General features: G+C 38.1%; 1 protein-coding gene across 3 annotated transcripts in view; it reads right to left on the bottom strand.

Moving 5' to 3' along the window:
• grik2 (glutamate receptor, ionotropic, kainate 2) overlaps nucleotides 1-23,296 on the bottom strand; it is a 301,017-nt gene that overhangs the window by 20,786 nt on the left and 256,935 nt on the right. For 2 of the 3 annotated variants that reach the window (XM_073486920.1, XM_073486921.1), the window contains exon 15: nucleotides 5,092-5,342. In XM_073486920.1, the coding sequence (XP_073343021.1) occupies nucleotides 5,092-5,342 (251 nt within the window). Of the gene's footprint in view, nucleotides 1-4,769; nucleotides 4,798-5,091; nucleotides 5,343-23,296 lie in introns of all 3 variants that reach the window. The other variant, XM_073486919.1, reaches the window with a different exon arrangement.

Raw genomic sequence — 23,296 nt, 5'->3', positions numbered from 1 at the left:
TACAGATAAATGTTGTGGTGGAGCTGTGCTGCTGCGAAGCTCACACTGTGTACATATTATTACTGCATATGTTTCATCATAGCTTGGCATACTGACTCATCACATTGTTATGTATACAAACCTTCTATCAAGTGAATCAGTGGCTCTGAATGTGTTATCTGAATTAAAAGCAAGATGAAATGAACTTTCAGAGACAGCACACTGAATTCAGATAAATCAGGTGACTGCTTGTTAAATAACTGAAAAGGGGCACTTTGAACTTATTAATCCATCATCCCAGTAGCTGTATTTTGATTTGATTTGATTTGGAACACTGAACACAATTGCCTGCACCAACCTGAGGAAATACCAACTGTAGTACAGACATGCAAGTTGATGTCAGTAGTCACTCATATTTTGCTACCTACAACCACATTATGTACCCCAGCCAAGGCTACCAAAGGTATAAACTATAACCCGGGCAGCCTCATTGTTAGAGGTACATTATGCATACATGCATGTAATGTACCCGAATATCCAACCTGTTCACGCATCAAATACAGCAGCCTTGTCAGTTTGATACAGTACTTACTCGAAATGCCCCTCTATTTCCTAAGTTTTATTATTTGAATTATGTACTATACATGAATGATGTCCTTTGCGTCACTTATGTAACCTACTTTATGTAAGTTATGTGACTTAACGTGGTAATTTTAACCTAAAGTATGATCTTTTCCTAAAACTAACCAAGTAGTTTTTGTGCCTAAACCTAACCAAACCATGACATTTGCACAGCATCAATAACAGTCAAAAAGTCCCAATATGTCATAATGTGACCTATTTGTCAGCAAGCTTTATTTTGAAAGTCTAACCATACATTGCATATTATGTATTATTGCTAATTTAACTGCTGAACCCTTCACGCTGACTGTGGGTGTGATGGCAAACAAAGAGGATTTCTCTCAAAGTGAGTTCTTCTTTAACTTGTATAGTCTAGTGCAAGTGAAATAAGTTCTAATTGTTGCTTTCAAAGTTTGGTGTTTTGGAAAGATGGAAATACCTACTACTGTTGTTACAATGCCATAAGGTGATCCTGAGCACCAGATAATGTACCCCGGTAGCCTTATTGCTCAGGGTTCATTACCTCCAGCAGTAAAGCAGGGCACCAAGTAATTATTCGAATTCTATAATTATTACATGCAGGATCCTGCCAGCATGTAATGCACCCCTGGCTGTGAGGATTACATAATGTACCATATAATACCTCCTTATTGCCAGGACTTACATTACCTCTGATAATAAGGCAGAGCAGCAACTACATTACATGTATGCAAATCTCTAGTGGTCATCTGTGGGCAGGTTTGTTTAAATATTATTGCTCTATGATATGTTTCATTTAGAAATATGTCTTGTGTTTTGATGTTATTGCTGCATTTTCCTTATCTTTTATTTAGCCTCTTCCAAATTTAATTCTCAGTATATTTGTGCAATCAATTACGCAAGAGCTTTGTACCATTTATTCATTTTGTTCCCTCTAAGTAACACACAATAGCAAATGCCTAGTGTGAATGTAGAGATCTTGCAAACGGTGACATCATGTGCACACCATTTGTTGTTACTTCTAATTGTAAAGCTTTACAAGAACAATAACATCAACCCTTAGCAATAATTTAACTTGTTGAACCTGTAAGATAAACCATTTCCATTATCATTTTGTAATTGCAAACAATCTTGGCCAGACATCCCTGAATTTCAACCCAGCTCACCATTGAGGTCATATATACAAAGTCTTAATTAGTTTTTTCATCTTTTTTTAAGGGATTTGTTGATAATAATACACAAAATAAATAAAGTACCAGCACTATAACCTAACCTATTTTTGCGTCTTGTTCTATGACTGTATGTCAAATCTGTGCTATTGCACATATTCTAAATTGGAAGAATAAAATTGAGAACCATAAATGTCAGAAACAAATAATTCTGTTTTTGGGGTTGATGCTTATTAGAAAATCTAGTTTTACATTCATTAGTGATGCATCCTTTTCACTTCTGTGATGAGATATCAAGTTACTTTTCTATTTCTTTGGAAGCTGATATTGTACCTGGTCAGACACCCATTATTTTCTAGTTAATGTATCTGGTATTTCACTATACACAAATGCTTGCACAAGAAGAAACAACAAAAATAAAAACTGCTTTAAATTATTATTTTGCGCTTGCTTAAGGTTACTTGTTGTGTAGTCTGTGTTTATAATAGAATACTCTCTATGAGGCAGTATGACTGCAATATTAATATATTAATATTATTAACAGTCCTAGCCTTGTGGTGTGTGTTTACACTAAATCCATATATTTGTGCATTTATTTGTGGATGATAACAGTTTTGAGTTTTCTGATTGTATTCAATAAACAGAATAACACATCAGCTCATTACCTACAGTAATTACATACAGTGTCATTGGGCCAAGCTAAAACACACTCAGATGTTAAAGGAATGAGTACTGTACCCTTCCACTACTGAATATCAGAGAACTCGGTTAATGGATTTATGCTGTTTTAGTCACTTGAAAATTGGATATTTGCTCATTTTGACAGTGTCACCTAAAAGGAGTCCGCTTTCAAACATTTTTTGAAGGTCCAGATTTCTCTAAATGATTGAAGTTGTGCAAACAAATTACTTTGGGCATTGCTTCATTTTGGTGCAGTATTTGCACTGATAAATACTGTCTGTATATTAGGCATTTACCAAACAATGTGAAAATTATAACTAAAAACATTATCCAAAAAGTTTTATTTGTCATTTAAAGATTAAAAAACCCCAACAAAATACATGAATTTTCTTTTTAGAACAATGTACAATTTTCTTCTGTTGTATTTTTATCTTGTCTATGCTTTCTCCACATTCTACCATGTTAAATTTACATTTTATGCATGATACCATCTGTTCAGTTGACAGCATCAGGGCTGCTCCCTACTCACTGTCAGATCTTGTTATGACAATAGTGATAAAAAAACTGTACGTACAGTTTAAGTGTCACATATGCTTTAGCTCTTATGTATTAGCTAGTCATAACTGCAACCTAACTTGAGAGCTTATTCTCTCATTTTCTACATATTAGCTTTTAGCTAACTGGCTTCTACAGTAAATCTTTCTTGAGTTACTCCAGGAAGTAGTTAGCTATTGACCAGCATTCTGCAGCATGTAATGCTCAATTGCTTTAGCATCTATCTTGCAGCAGACTGGTTCCTTTAAAATAATTAATTACTGCTATTTTTGCCTGCTAATGCCAACACATATAAGTCATACAAAGCATCCAAGTAAATATATCTTTCATTATACAATGTACCACTGTGACTCTGATATAGATACAGATCCATTCAACATATTATGTGTAAAATAAATATCGATACATATATAATTATTTATTGGTGTATCTGATATCACTGTGTTTGGTGTTAATACAACACTGTAATTATTGTTGTTCCAGGAGAATCATTGTAACTGATCAATCACGCTGTTGTGATGTCATAGACATATGACTCATGTTGGTGCCGTTCCTGGAACATTATAATTAACGCTGTTCAAAGACCATCATTTCAAATTATGAAGTTGTCATGGCTGAATTGGTTAAGTACATTACACTCACCCAGGAGACCGGGGCTTGTACCCTGTTTAGAACATACAGTTTTACTGTTCACTTCTAATTACCCGCTTTTTTTTCATTTTCTGTTGCTGTTTGGTGAGGTTGAGGCAACAAAAATATTTGATAATGATAAAATACTTGCTTAGGTGTTTACCACGTGTTAGAAAGGATAACTTCAACCATCTATGTATTTTTCTGTTCTTTTTGCTGAGTTGCAAAGCTATTACATTACAAAAATGTGATTGGTCAGTTGCAATGATGGTCCTCCTGGACCAACATTAGTTATGATGTTGTAGCACCACCCCTATTCGGCGATATGAGATCGTGCTTATTTATTTCACAGCCCATACTAATGTACTGTAATCCATTTTTACACAGCTGCATCTATGCCAAAACAGACTGGTGTTAAAACTAGTAAAGCTGTTTGGAAGCTTAAGCTGAAGTCTGCACTAATATAATATAATGTTTTGTAAAGTGTCCTAAAACGAGTCATTAAATGTCTCCAGGTTTTAAACAGGACAAAAAAAATGTACTGTTCACTCAAAATGAAGTCTCTCCTTATTTGAAATGTTTATGGTGTTTATTTACTTTTTCATTAATGTTATAGTGCAGGTGCATTTGACCTTAGTATTTCTCCAAAGGTGCAGGCCATTATATCAGCAACCCTTCAATAACACAGTGTTTTCTGGGATGCTCCAGTCAAAAAACACTGTCATGTGTTGTGTTACTTCACTGATCTGTAAAGGCTATGTATGGGCTTAAAGTCATGGATATGAACAGTGGGAATAGTTATAGTGTAAGCAGGATGGCAGTTTGCAGGGTGAAAATGGACAGTAGACGTGGGGAGGTGTGTGTTAGTGGATGTGGCTGTTGAAGATGTGGGTCATGCAGCAGAGCAAACCTTCACTATAAATGTGCCTGTGATGCAACTGTGTAATACTGCCAGCACTCCAAAGGTTTTATTAAACTGGTCTTAGTGTTCCCATTCCCTCTGAAGTGTCAGGAAAAAAACAGTTCAGTAGTTTTGGGAAATTTTAGATCATGTTAGATTACAATAGAAAAAAAGTTTCTGAAGTTTTTCTTGAGGTCATTTGAGATGGTGGTTAAAGTCTAGCTTGGATCCATGGTGACAGCAGAATTCCTCACGTTTCTTATCTCGTTGTCGCCATTGGGCCTAAGTGAATAAATGCAAAGAAACCAACCCTTATCTTACTGCATATGACACAGCACTGTCATTATAGTGAGAGTTTCCGCAAATTGGCAAACAGATGATTTATTTAAGTTATATAATAGAAATTATGAAAAAAAATAGATATATTTAGCATATATTTTGTTTCATTTTGTTAGCATTTATAGATTTGTCTATGCCATGAGACTGCCTTTCATGACATACGTGGTTACGGTAAGAAATTCTGCTATCATTGTTTTAAATAACAAAGCATAGATGAATGTCAGAGGTATTTGTTACCTTTTCAAGTTGTGCATTCTGTTTGGACTTGTAGAGAAACTCTCCTACGGCCACGAACACAGAGAGGACAAGTCCAGCAGCCAGGACAATGAAGATCCCTCCGATGTTCTGCACCCCGAGGGCGCTGGCCTCCTTACTCTCCTCCTCTGGACAGCCGTTTCCTCTCCACCATTTCTCCTTCATCATGTGCAGCTTCCCTTCCTCCTGAAGCTGCAGGATGGCAATAGTGATCTTATCTCTGTACGGAGAGCCTGAAGGACCGAAAGACATTCAGGTCAGCCTGAGCAACCAACATGACTGAATCAGTGCCTTTATCTTATCAAGCACAGGGTCCTATCTTATGCCCAGCGCAAAGTGGTACATACTGCATCACAAATGTCATTGCTAGTCTCTGTCCAATGCAGTTGCCATTTCACGTTGTGTAAAAAACAAACGTACTTGCGGCCACGGGGGTGTTGGTCTAAGGTCAATGCCGCAGTATTTCTCCTGCTATTGAATTTGATTTAAATTTTATTAGGACAGTAAGATGCACCTACACAGGCAGGTTCGCAATATGCGTACACTCTTATTTTATGATTAAAGTGCTTTTGGTTATTTTAAACATTTCCATGCATGCAGTAATGATTAAAAAATGGAAAATAACTAACACATATTGTGGCACATTTAAGCAGCGAAACTAAAAGCTGTAGTTCTAAATACAAAAGGACAGAGGAAACTCTCCAGGGGGAACCGGATAAAACTGCTAGCTTCTGAAATAAATATTTTTAGCCAGGATCTCAGGATTTACCAGGAGGACAGCTGCTTCACTTCAAACTATTTTACCGTATGAATCTGGACTGTGTGTGACCTTTTGATGTGTAGACGAACACAGAACATTAATTAACATGAAATACCAACTGATCCGCTTGGTGAGTGAGGGTGTATTTTACCTACCCACTACTGATCAGAATGATCATTTTTATGAATAGTCAGGGTGTCTACAGATATAAACAAGTTAAATTTAAGACTTTTTAAGACCTCTTTAATTCCACTTTATATGAAATTTAAGGCCAAACCTGCCATGGAAATACATACCAAAAGTAAAACGGTTCTTTTGAAGGTGAAAATGAACAATTTCAGCAGTTCTTGAACTGCAAAGAAGCCACTGTATCACATTTTAATCAATATCATTGACCAGCTGACAATAGCAGCTTAATTTCTGTCCTGGCCTATATTTCTTTTACATGCCTACCTTATAACAATGACATATAACACATATATATGACATATAACAATGTGAATGAATAATTTTCATCTGAAATGTGGAACACAAATGTTCATTGGGAAGGTAAGGGGGAGAAAATGTCTGACTGAATATCATTATAAGTGTGAATCCTTACTGGCCTCACGATTCGATTCAATTAAGATTTAGCTGTCATCCATGAGAGTTTGAGTAATGTATTATTCACTTAAACAATAGCTTTTAAAGTTGCCTTTTCAACTGAACCAGTACAATGAGGATCCCCTTTTCTTTTTGAAATAAATTAGTTGCAAGCTATTTTCTCCCAACATGCCCTCACTTCTCTCTGTGTGCACCATGCAGTAGATAGATAGCAGCAGGAGGCTTATGACTACATCAACAATGGATAACTGAATGGTAGATACCTTTGGGTCTGGAAGAAATCAGCGACTTGTTGAGTACACTGTAAGTCATTAAAATCTACCATATGTTATAGTTGTTAACCAGACACACATTGTAGCTTACACCTGTACAGTTGGTAATATTATATCTGATAGTATATGATTTAATTTTGGCTAAATCAATCGTGGCGCTTGCAGTGAATAGGAGACAGGGTTCACACATTTTCATTGGTCATGGCCTTGTTCTTTAACTAACACAGAAAAGATAGCTTCTCATACATCAGGGAGCATTTTAGACTGAGGAATAGATTGCAAAATGAGGTTGCCAAAACAAAGTATCATGACTAAAAAAGGAATGTTTAAAACCAAATATTTGAAGCTTTGTAAATGGTTGTAAAAAAAATATGGACTACATTGAATGAACTAATGAACAGTTATCCAATTCTCCAAAGTACAAGAAATTTGCAGGCCAGTTCATCACTACACCATATATAGTAGCTATTTCCTTTAACAGTTTAAAACTGGAAAAATGAATGCAATCATTTGCTAACAAACTTTGCTTACCGACAATTGTTTCGCAACGCATTCCTGAGCCCATATGTTAATAACCATTATACATACATGTATTTCACACACAAGTGGTGAACAGGGTGAAACAGGTATTTTTTTCAACCCAATCGCCAGAATACATACTGGCAATGTAGGTTTCTGCAAACCAAGGATATGCTGAAACTCTATGTTTCATTATGTTGCAACTTTACGTTTCTTTCCATTTTCAATGTTATGTTGTGACAACGCTGTGCTTATGGTCTGTTTAGGTTTAGTCAGATAGCCACCTGGTTCGAATTAGGAAAAGATCCGATTTTGGCTTAAAATACCTGTTATGGTCACCACATTCAAGGCTGGAGACGTCTCGAGGTCTCGTCAAAAACACCCCGTTTTGTCTCCATAAACACAGTGGAAATTGTCCTAAAGTTTCAATAAAAATATATATATATTTTTTTTAAAATCCCTTCTAATCCCACAAAGGGATTAGGGGTTTCTTGAACTGCGGTCAATGGCTTGGCAGCCTTCTCTGCTGCAGCTCCACCATGGTCAGGTCATAAACATGTAATATGAACGTGATATGACACGTTTTGTAGAATTGTCAATATGATTAGTAGCCAATGACACATACAAATGTGAATGTATCTGTGGTTTGCAGAAACATGTCTCCTGTCCCAGCTTGTTTGAAACCTATTGCTGGCATCAAATTTAGAATAAGAATAGATTTAAATAAATGAAGTTGACATAAAACACTAAGAATTGTCTTTGTACTTTTTTCCATTCATTAATTGTGAAAAAGGTTTAGCAAATCATTACATTCTGTTTGATTTATGTTTTACACAGCGTTTCAACTTTTTCGGCATCGTGGTTGTACTCAAATGCCAATTTTTCACAAAAACATGTCAACTTAACACCAGTTAGTTAAAACAAATGGTCATACAATAATCAGAGGAAAACAATTCAGTCCAATACCAAAATTTGTATGAAATCAATATAATTTACAAACTGTACCTGGTGGCTGTGTATGGGCGTTGCTTTAACTGACCTGGGTTGTGACTGACATATGTAATGTAAAAGTGGTGGCATTTTTCAGAATTATGTACAGGCTGTACGCAACTGTCTTGGCTGTCACAGTGCTCCTCAATGCAGATAATAGGAACAACAGATTAAACCAAGTTCTGTGTAAAAAGTGTAAACTATATAAAAAAAACCCTAACCAACATACAAAAAAGGGCAAAGTTCAACCTAATAATCCAGTATTGTAATTTACAGTACAGTTTCGTTTTTATTGGAGGACAGTGTGTTCATACTACTTGAAAACTGTGTTGGCTGTTCTGATTACCAGACTGCTAATAGCTGACAAAAGCATATATGAATGTTTGTTTTACTCATTTATTAAATAGAATTGATCGAATAGTCATTAGCCGTTTTTATACTGGACAGCAACCCACCAATTTGGCTGTCCAATTTGCGGACTGCAACTGGAAAGCCGCTGAGATCCGGGAGATGCTAACCATCACAGCCGAGAGAATCGTCAATAACCAGATCACTCGCCACTGTTCACGCCCAACTTCGTGCTTCACGTCACGTCACATGTTTACACCTACCCCAGTGGCGGCTTTTTTGCAAAGGAGGAATATTACACCTCCGTTTCACATAGACAAGATGGCAGATTGCAGCCTTTACCTGGCTGCAAATGTGGCGCATTTTCTAACTAAAAGGGGCTATTGTCTGCTGCTTTATATATTTCATGGTCTTGTTTTAAAGCATTCCTACCTCTGGAAAACATTAATTTTTACAACTAGTCTACTTCTGTGTATTTGAATTAAAACCCCATGATATTTCACTGGGTACTCAATTTCAGTCTACATTTCAGTATATTTCATTGTAGATGTTAACATTGTAAAATATTAATTCTAATGTCTAGCATTACCATTCATTGTCCCCACGGGCCCCACTACACTAATCTAATAAATCCAAAATACATCCGTAGGGTTCATATTTACCTGTATAGCTATTAAGTAAAACCTGTTTCCACGGTTGATCTGTGCTAATGTTTCATTCTGAGCTGTTACCTTGCTCACAAAGTTCAGGTCCTCAAAGCGAACCTTAAAATGTTCCCTCCTGCCCATGTGAGTCTGCAGAGCACTCAATGAATCCCCCTTCTCTTTTGTTTTCCCAGCAGGCCCTGCACCACCTTCTCCTCCCTTTCTCCACTCAGGTACTGCACTCCACCTGGTCTGCTGATAAAAAGTCACATGTCCACATCCCTGATTAAAGTTAAATGGTGAAGCCTTGTAAAAGAGGAACAAGCCTCCCACTCCCGAAACCTCCCTGTGGTACTCCCTGTACACCGCAATCAGGGTGTTAATGCAGCTTGAATTATTTAAAAAAACTAATAACACCCATTATCGCAAACACTTAGAATGAGCTCTCCCTGGAGCACAGGGTTGAGAAACATGTTTAGATTATAAAACGTTATCAATTGGCTAGCTCCAGTGGAATAGCGATCTCTGTGATTAGTAGTTAGTATGCAGAGAAGGTTTAGAAGCACTATTATGTAGTGGACCCAAAAGACCCTAAACAGTGACAATGATCAGCCGCACTTCCCTTACTGGAGAGCAGGTTTGAGCTGCAGCCCTCAGCCTTGTGGCAGAGCGGCTGTAGTCACAAGGCTGTGATCACACTCTTTAACATGTCTTCTGTCCTTCATCTCTGTCCAAGGGCCTTTGGTATCTGACTCTTTCTTTCAGAGCAAGCGGGCCAGCATGTTTCAAAAGCATTTATCACCATGGTGATGGCAAACGTGAATCGTGCTCCGGTATTGTTGCCATCTACAGTTGATACCTCCCTTCAGCTTCGGAGTGGAACAACAAGCCAACGTGTGTCAGATAAATCATTCGCTACAACAAAGAAACAGGCAGCCTTGAAATTGAGCCAGCTCTACCCAATCAAAACAAATGGAAAGACCTCTGCTGTGATATCATGGACTAGATGAACATGAACACTGTGTCATACAGTCAGGACCTGTGCTGCACTGTGCCAGCTGGGTTTTTGGCAAGTGTCATAACCCAAATTCACACAAGCATAAAATGGGTGAACAATATGATGTCTTTTGATCCACTGAGATGAAAACAGAGCAACAATGTGTCCTTTGTAAATTAGTTTTTTGTCAGAATTGTAAAATATACTGCACACCAGTAGATAGAGAGAACCAGATGGCATTACAAGCCTGGCCTCTGCTGTAACACTTCAAGGCTCCACAGACACCACAGGCCTCTATACTCAGTTACAGATAACTGCTCAAAATTGATGTTTGTCCAGAGGTCAGGGCAGTGTCACATGATATGATCAGTCGCACTCCTTGGTCCAGAGCAAAACGCCTTAACAGCTATTTATATTTATTCAATAAAGCACTGGCAATTCCTCTCCTGTGCTTGACACATGTATATATTAATATATTACATCCAGACTCCATTACTACAATATCATTCTAATTGGTACATCATCCAAAGTACTTACTTAACTCCAGTACATCCACCTTAAATTCATAATCCTTCTGTTCACTTACAAAGCACTCTAAGTCTCCTTCCTATATCATGTGAAGAATCTGGGTATCTTGAAAAAAAATAAATAAATAAAAAAAAAAGTAAAATGTAAATTACGGATGTAAAATATTACTATCATTACCATTTACTTTGGGGGGATTTTAGTCTATGCAAGTGGTGTAATTTTTAAAAAATAAAATAAAGTTGTGTAATGAAAATATTGAAAGTGTTTATGCTACTCACAAAAGAATATATATATATGTATATATATATATACATATATATATACATATGGATGAATAAACTAGTTGTACAAATAAAATATTTGTGGTAGAGTGTAGAGGATGAATGTGCATGCCATGCCAGTTTATGATGTTTCCAGTCAGGATGCTTGCTATTGGTCCTCTGTAAAAGTTAACAAGAGCTTTGCAAGGGAATTTAGACTTCTTACATTTACATAAGAAATAAAGTCATTTCTGAGCTTTGTTTAGAGTGCAAATGTATGATGTTTATAATAGGTTCTCTGTGAGGCTGAGTCCCAGGAACCCACAGCTGTTCACCTGCTCCACCTCAGCTCCACTGATGTAGACAGGGCTTGTGTCTCCTTGATTTTTTATTTTTCCTGTTAAAAGAATTTTGCAGTCCTGCTGCACTATTCAGTTTATTTGTTGGAAAATACTAATATGTATAAAGTGATGGTTATTGATGATTTCCTATGTTTACAGTATTGGTTTGTGATGTACTATGGGTATTTCCTTGAGTGAGTGGAGTACATGTGACTGCTACCACACATGTAGGACTTCATCCCGAGTGACTATTTGACTATTTGTTGATTTGTCTTTATTACCAAAGACCAATTTTTATTTAAATTACCAAAAGCTATTTTGTCCTTAAAATGTACTTTTTAATGTATCCATAAGAAATTCAAACAAATGATGGTGCTTAGAGGCTTTCTGACAAACTCAAACACACATGTAGGTGTCTAAAGCAGTTGTTTTTGCTCAGAATTGATTTCAGTGATTATACCCTTGTAGTCCTGATAGAAATGTATTTTGTTTTAATGTTCACAATAAATAATCATGAACAGGTGTGACCACACAAGGAAGAAAAAAAACTCAATTAGGACACTCAGGTAATGTGTGAAAATAAAAATGATGCTGCTCTGTTAACAAACAAGGGGAAGTTTACTGGAAGTGACATCAATCAAATCTCTGACGACTGTAAATAAAGGATAATTTTCTCCTGAGTCTGGTTGGCTAAGAGATGGACAAAGGTGTTGTTATCCTTGTCATGGCTAAACATAATATGCTAATTTGTTAGCTGAAAACAGGCCTCTGCATGTGTTCCATAAAAGAGGCGCTTAATCTTTCCATTCAGGGAAGAGTAGAGAGTGAAATGACAGGCCATGCTGAATCCAGAATAAGACACATAGATCTAATCTGCCACATCAAAAGAGAGTAACAGCGCAAAAATCTCTCATGCATTGTCTCTCAATGAGGAGAAAAAACTAGAAAATTCAAATGTGCTGCAATGCCCGACACTCTCAACATGAGTATTTTTGGCCCACCAAGAACAATTCAGCTCTCTTTTTAACACATCAAGAGATTTGTTTTGCATGTTCAGACTAGAGACAAGCACAAAGAACAGCAAATAAATATGTGTCCGTGTTTAAAATGATTATATTCTGGGGACTTTGATAAAATGGGTTCAGTGTGTTATAAATATATCAAGCAGCTGCTTTTGATTTGAGGTTCTTCTTACCTTGAGTTCATATTCAAAATAATAATACTCTAAAACTCAACTAGATGCATTATGGTTTACAAGCAGTCCTTCAATTTGGGCACAACTAACTGATTTCTGTAAAACTGATAATCAAGTTTGGGACATCTCCATCCATGTTTTTGGCGACACAAACAGATATTTTAAGCCAAAACATGATCTTTTCCAAACACTCGCAACCTGATTTTTGTGCCTCAGCCAAACCAGACCATAAGCAGACTGTTGTTACAACACAGAAAATGTTACCTAAAGAAATGCAAAGTTGCAACTTAATGAAATGTAATGTTTCAATATATCAGTAATGTTACAGAAAGGTATATTACCAAATCATTCAGTCTGGTGACTGGGCTGGTATAAGTTTCCAAAGAGTTGATGTCACTACAGCATCTTTATTCTGTGTGAGCTCTCTATCTAATATCCTTTCTCTATCACACACATCCCAGAGTGTGCTCTGGAGGTGGTGAACGTGGTGGGGGGTTAAGGGTTGGGGGTTGGTTGGGGGTAAGTCACCATAAGTCACGCTGTTGGAGATCTTCTATCAAAAAAGAAATGCATTCCGGACGCTTCCTGTTTATGAGGCAAAGCTGAACAGCCCGGCGGGCAGAGGGAGCGACGACGTGAAGGACAGCAGCCTGCTGACAAGCAGCACAGACACTTCCCCCTTACCCTGTTTGATTAATGCAGCCTAATGAAGCTAAATGAAGATTGATAGTCATCAGGGAGAGAGGCAAAGAGAGAGGAAGGATGAGGAATAATGCAGAGCCTCCTGAGACTACAGTCAGGGCAGAGGGGGAGACGGTGGATGCACCAGCTGCCTGTACAAAATGGGCAGATAAAACCTGTGGTGGTAGTACAGGCAGTGACTGCCTCTGATGACCTATTGGAATAACTCACACAGTCAAAAAATGTATAAACACAGCGAATGATCACCAAAGATAAACTAAAAGAAGTATCCTTGTAAGTCCTTGGTTGGTAAGACCACATTTTAAACACATCGTACCAGCTTTGAGAGCATCCAGTACAGGGAAAGGGCCAAAACACAAGCCTCAAGAGAAAAAGAAGGAATCTAATCATCACACTGTGAGAGCGTGGAGGGCGGACATTCCCGAGCCTGGTTCACAGCGGGCAGCCACTGTACGGTCACCAGGGCAGGTGCAAGAGATTGAAACTGCCATGATGAAAAGGGAATATATTTTCATCTTAGCTATTTTGTTTGTGTTCAGTCATAATCAGGGGGGGCTAATATCACTTTCTCATTTCGGCACCACAATATGGAAAAAAGACCCTGATTTTTTTTTATGTTGCCCTCTCAGATATCTGTATAAATATGATATCATGCCAAATGCTTAAATCCCCTATGTGAATACAAGGATACACGTCTCAGTTTTGCAATACTGCTGCTTGTTATTATTGACCCATAAACTCCCCCAAGTCTTCCATGAATTTGGAATGGATTTACTGACTTCTAGTACAGACAGACAGATACACAGACAGATTAAACATAATCCCAATTCTTATATTTTTTTCATTTTGTTGCATTTATATCATTGGGTTACATAAATAGAATGAGAGCTAGACCAGAGATTTAGACCATTTTACCACTGATACCCCAGTGGGCCAGTCACTGTAAACGTGCCCACTGGGGTATAGCTTATCGTTGAATGTGAGCTCCAAAAGTTTCCAAGATAGCTAACATACTGACAACACTGTCTGTAAAGAAACACAAAAGAAAACAATACACTATACAAGAAGACTATGGGTCCATGGCACTGGTCCGACCACCCATTGGTCCGACCTCCCATTAGTTCGACCTCCCATTAGTTCGAACTCCCATTGTTCCGACAATCGGAGTAATGAGAGTTCGAACTAATGGGAGGTCCTCATTAGTTCGAACTGGACTAATGCATCTGTAATCTAAACAGACAGGTCGGATATTTGAGAGCTGCCAACTTGCACGAGCACGCACTGACCAGGTTGAGCACGCCACCAGATGCGCATTTCTCCGGCCCCTCAGTTGTGTGTCTGTGGGTAGCTCGTGTGTGTGTAGCCTGTGTGAATGTGTGCATTAATCCCTCTGTTCAGCATCTCTGTTAAGATGAATAACACAAATCTCCCCATAGAGCGCGAGCCTGGCACAGAGGTGCGCGCTCTGGCGCATCTGGCACAATCGGTTAACGGCACCGAGAGGAAACTGGCTCCGCTCCGTCCGTGTGTGTGTGTGTGCGTTTCCGAGAGCTCTCTCTCTCTCTCTCTCTCTCTCTCTCTTTCAATTTGCTTTATTGGCACGACTGTGATATACAATGTTGCCAAAGCATTGGGACAGCAGAGTTGAAACAAACTCTCAGAGAGAGAGAGACGCATGCTCGCAATGAAAGCGCTTGTCAGAAAGTAGGGATGACAGGTCGAACTAACGGGACCACCCATTGGTTCGACCTCCTATTGGTCCGACTTGTGGTTGATTTTGTCGGAGTAACGGGAGGTCGAACCAATGGGAGGTCGGACCAGTGGGTATTTTGTCGGAGTAACGGGAGGTCGAACCAATGGGAGGTCGGACCAATGGGCAGTTCCCAAGACTATTACCACCTGGTGGAATGGTGCAGACACAGTAAACATGGAGTCTTGAGTTTGAATATTTCTTTTTGTGTAAATACATATGAAGCTTGGCACTTGTATTGGTTGCTTGCTATCAGCTGTTTGATATGCTTCACAATCACTTGATCTTTCACAGTTGTGTGGCTAGTAATGTCCAAGCGTTTTCATATAAGGCGGACATAATAACTCATGCCAACATTGTTTGCTGCCACACCAAGCAGTCAGTGCCTTGATGCAGGTTTCTCTGACTGAAAACACTTCAATAAAGAGTTGAAACAAGCTGATCCAAAATACACACTGTCAGACAGAATGGAATAACATTTTTTTAACAAACCTTCTGGCAACTTCAGTGGAAATGAAAGGACAAACTGAAACAGTTTTCGCTGGTTAATTAACAAATTAATAAGCCTATTTTTAATTAAAGCTCAGTGAAAGGATGACATCAGACATGGTACAGTTGTACTGTAGTAGTTGTATGTGACTTGGTATTAAAATTGAAACATAAATTGACCTTGTAGTTTGTCTTCTGTATGTGTCAACTCAGGAACTAAAAGTCCATTCTGCAGGCTCTTGTTTGCATTTTTAGTGCATCTGAAGAAAAATAAAGATGCAAAACACCTGTTTGCAAATGTTTTCTCTCACTAACACACACTATGGCTGGGTTGCACCCACAAGGATTAATTCAATCTAAGATTTGCTCTCATCAGAGTTTAGTAAAACTAGATTTAAAATGAGTAAATCCAGATTTAAAATTAAGCAGAGCTCTGTTGCACAATTACAAATGAATCTCTGCTTAGTAAAGCAAACTTTATTTATATAAACCAAAGTTAAACAGAGTTTAATCAATGTGGAGATGCTATCAAATAATTAAAATAATGTATGTATGTATGTATATAAATTATATATATATATATATATATATATATATATATATATATATATATGTATATGTATATATATATATATATATATATGTGTGTATATATATATATGTATATATATATATATATATATATATATATATATATATATATATATATATATAGATACATATATATATATATATATATATATACATATAATGGATACAAATAAAATTGGGCCGAGTGAGTATGAAAGATGGGTAAAAAGCTTAACTTTTGGCTGCTCTGTATTCCTTATTAATGCCTTATTTTCTAAGGCCGTTGGCCTAAAAACGGACTTACGATCAATTTGGACTTAAGTACCATGACTAAGCAGAAAAACATGTATAAGGTATTTATAAAACCTTACTTTGATGTGAGAATTATCTTATCTCTGTGTGTTTGGTTCTGTTTGTTGACCGACTACTTAATCCAGCAAATGATACGTGATGCTTGGCTTCAATCTCCTCTACCATCACTGTGATCTTGTTTGATTCTCACTTTTGGTCCATGGTTATTCCTGACAAAAACCTCATCTGTGCTGACATAATATGAGGGAAAATCACAAAGCAGGTGCCGTCAATTTAAATTGATTTGAGATTTATAGATCACAGGTCCGTAAATTACAAATGGCATTCTTAGAAACTGCAAGGTTTTTTATGCTCAGTTTTACTGTGAATTAAACGTAAGCACCTGTTGGAAATGTTCTGAAGTATAAATCTAAGAACATGGTCTATGGTTACAGAGCTGACTTTAGACTTTCAGTTGAAATGCACGTAAATAGTAAATGGACTGCATTCATGTACAGCTTATATATAAAGCGATTTACAATTTACCTCTCATTGACCCTTTCCCACACATGTTCACACACCGATGGCTGTGAGTTACTATGCAAGGTATTGGCACCATTATTGGGAGCAGTTGTGGTTCAGTGTCTTGCTCAAGGAAACTTCTGTGTGTGGCCATGGAGCCTTAAAAGAATGCTAATTAAATAATGCAAACCCTAACCCTGCCAGCTCCACAGGTTCAGTAAAGTTTCTGTTTTCCTAAAATACATTCTGGGCAACTTCCGTGGACAGACACATGGGATCCATATTTGTTCTACAACAGCTCTTCAGTTATTTAAATGTTGTCCTGAGAATCGACAGTATTTGCCAGTGGAGGTTTCATGTAGTTAACACGCCATTAGCGATGACTAACAGCTGGGAGGTGAACTAAGTCTGTCCATTACTGAGCAGAGGGAGCTGCCAAGGGGACGAGCGCTGAGTGCTGTGGCTCTATCAGGGCCCAAGTACTAATGCAGGCCGACACCTACTCTCCATTCAAGTCAATGAGATATATGCTAAATGGCCCGGCTACATGGGAATACAGGCTGCATATGGTAAAGGGTACTAAAAGGGTAGGATTAGCAATTTAAATACCTTGTTCTGACTGCATGTGAATGGGCCACCAGGGAGTAATGATGCTAACACCCCTCCTTTCTTCAGTACGGACAATCTGTGTGGTGCACAAGCTGCCACAGGCCAGCACTCACTTTCCCTTTTTTCTGTTCACACTCTTTAGCTTTGTATTTTTCTTTCAGTGACACAGACAGACACACACACACTCACATAAGCACACATACAAACACACACACATGTACAATATGAATAAATGCATATATTGATATGTACATATTCACAGTAAAATATGTGCAACGTGCACTTTATGTTATAGTCAAGTACACAGTCACCTAGGCATGCATGCAGACACACTAAAGCAAGCAGGCAAACATACACGCACACCCACACACACTCTCACGCACACACACACACACACACACACCCACACATACGCATATACTGTAGCAAACCATCAGAAGGAGCACATCAGTCAGGAAATGCAATCACCCAAAGCAAATATAGTCTACCTCCACTGTTTTCAAACACAGCAAAACAGTCACTCAAATTACCTTCTGTGGCTGACCAGCAGAGCATACACAAACAGCAGCAAACGACCTTGCCAACATTCACAGTCCCAGAGGACATCTTCCTGATTTGTCAGGAGGACATAGCTGTTGGATATCATCTATCCTCCATAGAGTGAGCTTTTTGAAGGTGGATGCTGATGATTTTTGCACCAGAGTTGCCGATTACAGATATTTTTTTTAAAATGAAGTAGTGGAGGGGGGGGGGGGGGGGGTCTGCAACCTGCTGGGGATCCTCAGAGTTACCATGGGGTGGTGGGTGGGGGTTATTTTCATATTTTCTAAATACACATTAACATGAAACAACACAGCAAACATACATTTGTAAATACAAAACAAAACAAAAAACATTAAACATATAATTCACACAACATTAATGATTAACATTAACATTCATTGTGCAATCATGTGGGCAAGCTAACCAAACGCTATGCTGAGTCTCAGCTAGATATGTATTATGAAACATATAGAGTGCTGCAGCGATGACGTAATAGGCTAATCTGGGAGTTGGCATGCCCTGGTTCCCTCGACAAAAACAGTGTTTCTACAGATATAAACAACTTAGTTAGAGTTTTTAAGACCCTTTTAATACCGCTTTATGTGAAATTTAAGACCAAACCTGTGATGGGAAGGTGAGGAGGAGGAAGAAAATGGCTGACTGAACATTGTGTGAATCTTCACTGGCCTCATGATTCGACACAATTAAGATTCAGCTGCCAGCGATTTCAATGCAAAACGATTCTCGATGCATCTCAGCATATGGCATCCTCAATGATCTATATTACTGCACATGGCTACTTTTTCATCATTTAAATTCCCCTTTTATTCAGAAAGTCCTTCCAATAATCAGACTACAGTCTACAAAATAAAAGCTGCATCTTTTCAATACATAAACATTACAAAAACAAAACACTGATCCATCTGCAGTGTCTTACACGTTTGTTGTAATCCACAATAATATTGTTTTCTCATGGGAGCTTTAAGATAAGGCATCTATTGACTATCTGCTGCACACACCTCCTCAGATCTTGGCTGATTAGCTGGGCTTGCAGTAACAGTTATTATTTATGGCTGCAGACAGCAGCTTCAGGTGAAAATGGCTAACGTGATAAGCAATTGTTGCGAGGCAGAAGTCACGCTCAGCGTGGGTCTTGTCCATTCATAAAATCCAACATGTGCCCCAAGATGTCAGTTTTAAAAAATACTCCAGGTTTTTTTTTAATCACCTGCAGATGATGTCTGCCTCCCTCCAACATACCTCCTACATAAGTAACCTAATGTTACAGGGTCAGTGTTAGCCTAATGTCCGCCCACAATTCAAAGCATGGGAGCAACGTCGCGACAAAACTTTATTGTCCCACTGAGGTTGGACAATCAACAATCAACATAAGGTGTAAACTCTCAATTATCACCTCAGCTCTGAGTATTGGCAAAGAGCCAAAAGTTGTTCGTAGGGCAGATGATGGCGTTGAAGGCTGTGGATTCGCAACATCCAGGCTAACATCTTTGCTAGAAGCTTGGCCAGCTAGCTATAGTTTGACCTGTATATTGCCTCAATCCTCCCTGATGACACGGTGCATGCGGGAAAAACATTCTACTTCTTTGGTCTGTCAGACCCATCGAATCTGAATTTAAGACAGTTAAATACTTAAGTCCTTATATAAGAAAGACTTTAAGACTTCTTAAAGATGATGTCTTATTTCTGGATTTTAGGACTCATTCCAGTTGCACTCTGTTGGCCAGTTAGCTGTGATATTACCACAGGTGTATGGATATTTTTGTGAGCCACAATGGATCGTTTTGTAGCTTATCAAGCAAGAGAGTCTGACACACCCTCCACCTCAGAAACCTTTGCAGAAGCTACAGAGGGGGAGGCTATCGTGCCTAACATGAGCCATGCCACAACTGCCGCTAACTTTGCAGCTACAGGTAAGTGCAAATGAGAGAAGGTTGCAAATATTCAGAGACTTATCTCAAGTTTATATTGACCTTCAGGGAGATTGAGGGTGTTGAATTGCCAATGCGTGTTATCTTCTCTGCAGTGCTGTCAAACAAATCTATGAAACCATCAAAGCTGCAGCATCACTCCAACTGTCCCTTCCACATCTATGTTTAAAATTATAACATGAATGTAGAAATCAGTCATTAATTATTATTTGAGTAGCTTATTAATGTATACAAGATAAGGTATGTTTATACACATTGGGTGTTTATACATTGAAGACTTAGTATGCAGTTTAATATGCAAAAAAACACATTATACAGTAGGGGGTCCCTGCTCTGTCTCTCAGCTAAGGTGTCAATGGCTTGTAAAGGTTGAAGATCCCTGCCCTCAGAGTTTCCAAATATACCAAATATGTCAGGCTGAACTTTGGGGACATGCAGGGTACTCTGTTTGATGGAATGGAGCAGCCATAAAAACATGGAGTCTCAGGTTTCAATATTTAACTCAGTGTTATTACAAGGTGGCTCAAGTCAAGAGCTGATTTTGACTACCTGAGCTGTCTGAAGAGAAATATAAGAGCAAAACTGTGTATTAAGGATCCCACAAATTATTTAGTGAAACCTTGATGCCTTCATGCTACAACTCCTTCAAAGGACAAGTATGATGATTTTTTTCATTTCTGCTAAAAAGTATTGTCTGTTTGTCCAAAGCTTAATATATGATATTCCTCCATGCCATAGACTTCCACACTGTTACACTGCGTGACATGTTCCTTCATTACTATGACTACACATAGTTTATTTTGACTCAACCCTACATACATTATTCCTACATAAGAGGGAATATATTGAATATATAATATTGAAAATATACTGTGTCCTCAGTAGGATCCAGTGGGTTTTGGGCTGAGAGACAGATGATGGATGAACACATTCTTGGTTTTGGTCTTTACATGGGACTAGTTCACAATGTGAAAAATAGAAAGTAACTTGAGCCTTCTCTTTTAAATGGTTGGAGAAGCATTAATAAGGTATGCATAACTGTACAAAGCTCTGACTCAAGCCTGGAAAATACCCACTGAGAATCTACTGAAACTGACCAGACACAACAATCAGAAGATGATGTGATTTGCCTTTTGAATTTTTAAAACGTTGTAATGATTTTACAACTCACTGACTATTTCCCATCTCAAATGAATCCAGAAACAAATTTTTTTAAGATAATTTCACAACAATTTGACAACAATTCCTCAGCATTTGCCATATAGTTCAATTTTGACAGTCTGAGGCAGAGCGCAATGAAAGCCCACTGAATGATGCTTTCATCCAGGAAAGTGTAGGAAAGGTCATCTGTTGTAGAGTCTGCTTACAATGTAAGATTATTTGTAGAAACCACAATTAACCATGTGTAAATAAATAAATAAATAATGTAGATATGCAAGGACATATTGCTGTTAAAGGCTATAAAATGCTATCAAATTAAAATAAACGTTCACCCAAAAAATAAAATCCCAAATTAATTTGCAAAGGCGTTATGTACATTCTTCTGAAAGCCGAAACTTCCTCGAAGCTGCAAAGCTAGAAGTGTTAGCACACACCCTGTCTGAAGTGGAGACTTGGATTTGTCAGATGAGCTGTATGGAGCCATTTTATGTTTTCTTTCACTTGTTTTCTCCAGCTACTTCAGTTGTTTTGGAGAATGCTGCAACCCTGTTTTGCTGTGAAGCTCCAGAAATGTTTTATGGACTATGGAACTTCACCCGAATCTTCATCAGCATTGGGGGGGTGGGGGTTGGGGGATAATAACTGAAAATTACTTTTGGGTGAACTGTTCCTTTAATACTATCAATCTGCATCAACATTATTAGTCTGTCTTTGACATCATCTTCTATTTAATGTAGTATGTCTGATATTTTCCAGGCAGATATTGAATAAAGCAGAAGCATCCTTCAAAATAACAGGACATGTCATTCAACGAGTCAGTTCAGGTTTATCAGACTGGCATTCAGTGAGACAGCATGTTGCTCAAAAGCCCTGTTTGCATGAGGCATAAACACTGTAGGAACAATCTTAAAAACTCCTCTCTGTGAATAAATATGATTAAAATCAGCCCTTTGCATGAGGTCATCGTGTTAAATTGTCTGCCAGCTGTAATTCTGCTGGTACTTAACCAGAGTTTTTCTTCTCACTGCGTTTTGTAACAGGATTATGACAATCTGCTGCTGAGCCCCGTAATCAAATGTTGCACCTCCACACACACAACGTGTAATGTGCCACACTCCCTATTCATCCCTCTATTTATGTTATACTGTTACACTCTGCCTGCTGGAGATAGCCCCAGGATTTTCCCCGCTAAGTAGTCCTCCACATGGGTTACCCTCAGGGATGTATTGCAGCAGGATACACTTTACACAGCTTGGAGCTTACAACATTTTATAGAAATGTTCATGACCTACATAATGATATGAAGGTAGGATCATATTTTTGTTCCACCTTATGATCTACTATTGGTTACATTTGGAGACAGCTTTACCAGGCAGGATTATCAGTCATCACCACGTCACTTATAAAATATTGTGAAATGATATCTAGAGTGAAATAAGAAGACTTTGGAAAAATAAAGGTATAAATCTCAAACTTCTTGTTCTGATTTGGAAACAAAATCCACCTAAACACAGACATCAACAGCATCAAGCTCCGACCTCTACACCCTTACCCTCCACTGCAACGTCAGAACACTACCTGTTTCTACCTTCTTTCACATGATTCAAAACATCATTAACATTTTACAAACTTTTGGTAAAGTAGTGACACTTTATTTTATGGGTCTGTAATTTTGGAAGAGGTTCATTACAATAACCCTAAAGGACTGTGTAACTCAGTACTAATTAAAGGGCAAATAGAGACCATGTTCAATTGCTACACTTCCATGGAATTGCGAACATTACCTCGAAAGTCTTAGTCAGTTCTCAATAATAAATAATTAAACAGATATTTTTTTGGTTTAAATTGCGATTTTCTTTCCATTTAGCCTTTTAATTTGCACTGGTCTTGGGGAGTACTACTGCATATGTGAAAGAGCTGTATGAAGCCTTTTGTGGCTCCAGAGGAAGCTGCATGTAATCTAATAAATTGCCTTAAATGATGTCACTCAGTGGCTAAGCTGCATTGCAGGTAATGTAGGCACCAGGTTTTGAAGGCAGTCCACTGGTCTAACCAAACAAACTATCTTTTTTTTTATTCCACACATTCTTCTTTTTAAAATCTGGCTCCTAAATTACCCATAATGTAATTTTGCCACTAAGTGA

Source organism: Pagrus major, chromosome 18 (assembly GCF_040436345.1).
Source record: "Pagrus major chromosome 18, Pma_NU_1.0".
Taxonomy (NCBI): Eukaryota; Metazoa; Chordata; class Actinopteri; order Spariformes; family Sparidae; genus Pagrus; species Pagrus major.
The sequence above is the reverse complement of the archived record's forward strand: the minus strand, read 5'-3'. Positions and strand labels throughout refer to the sequence as shown.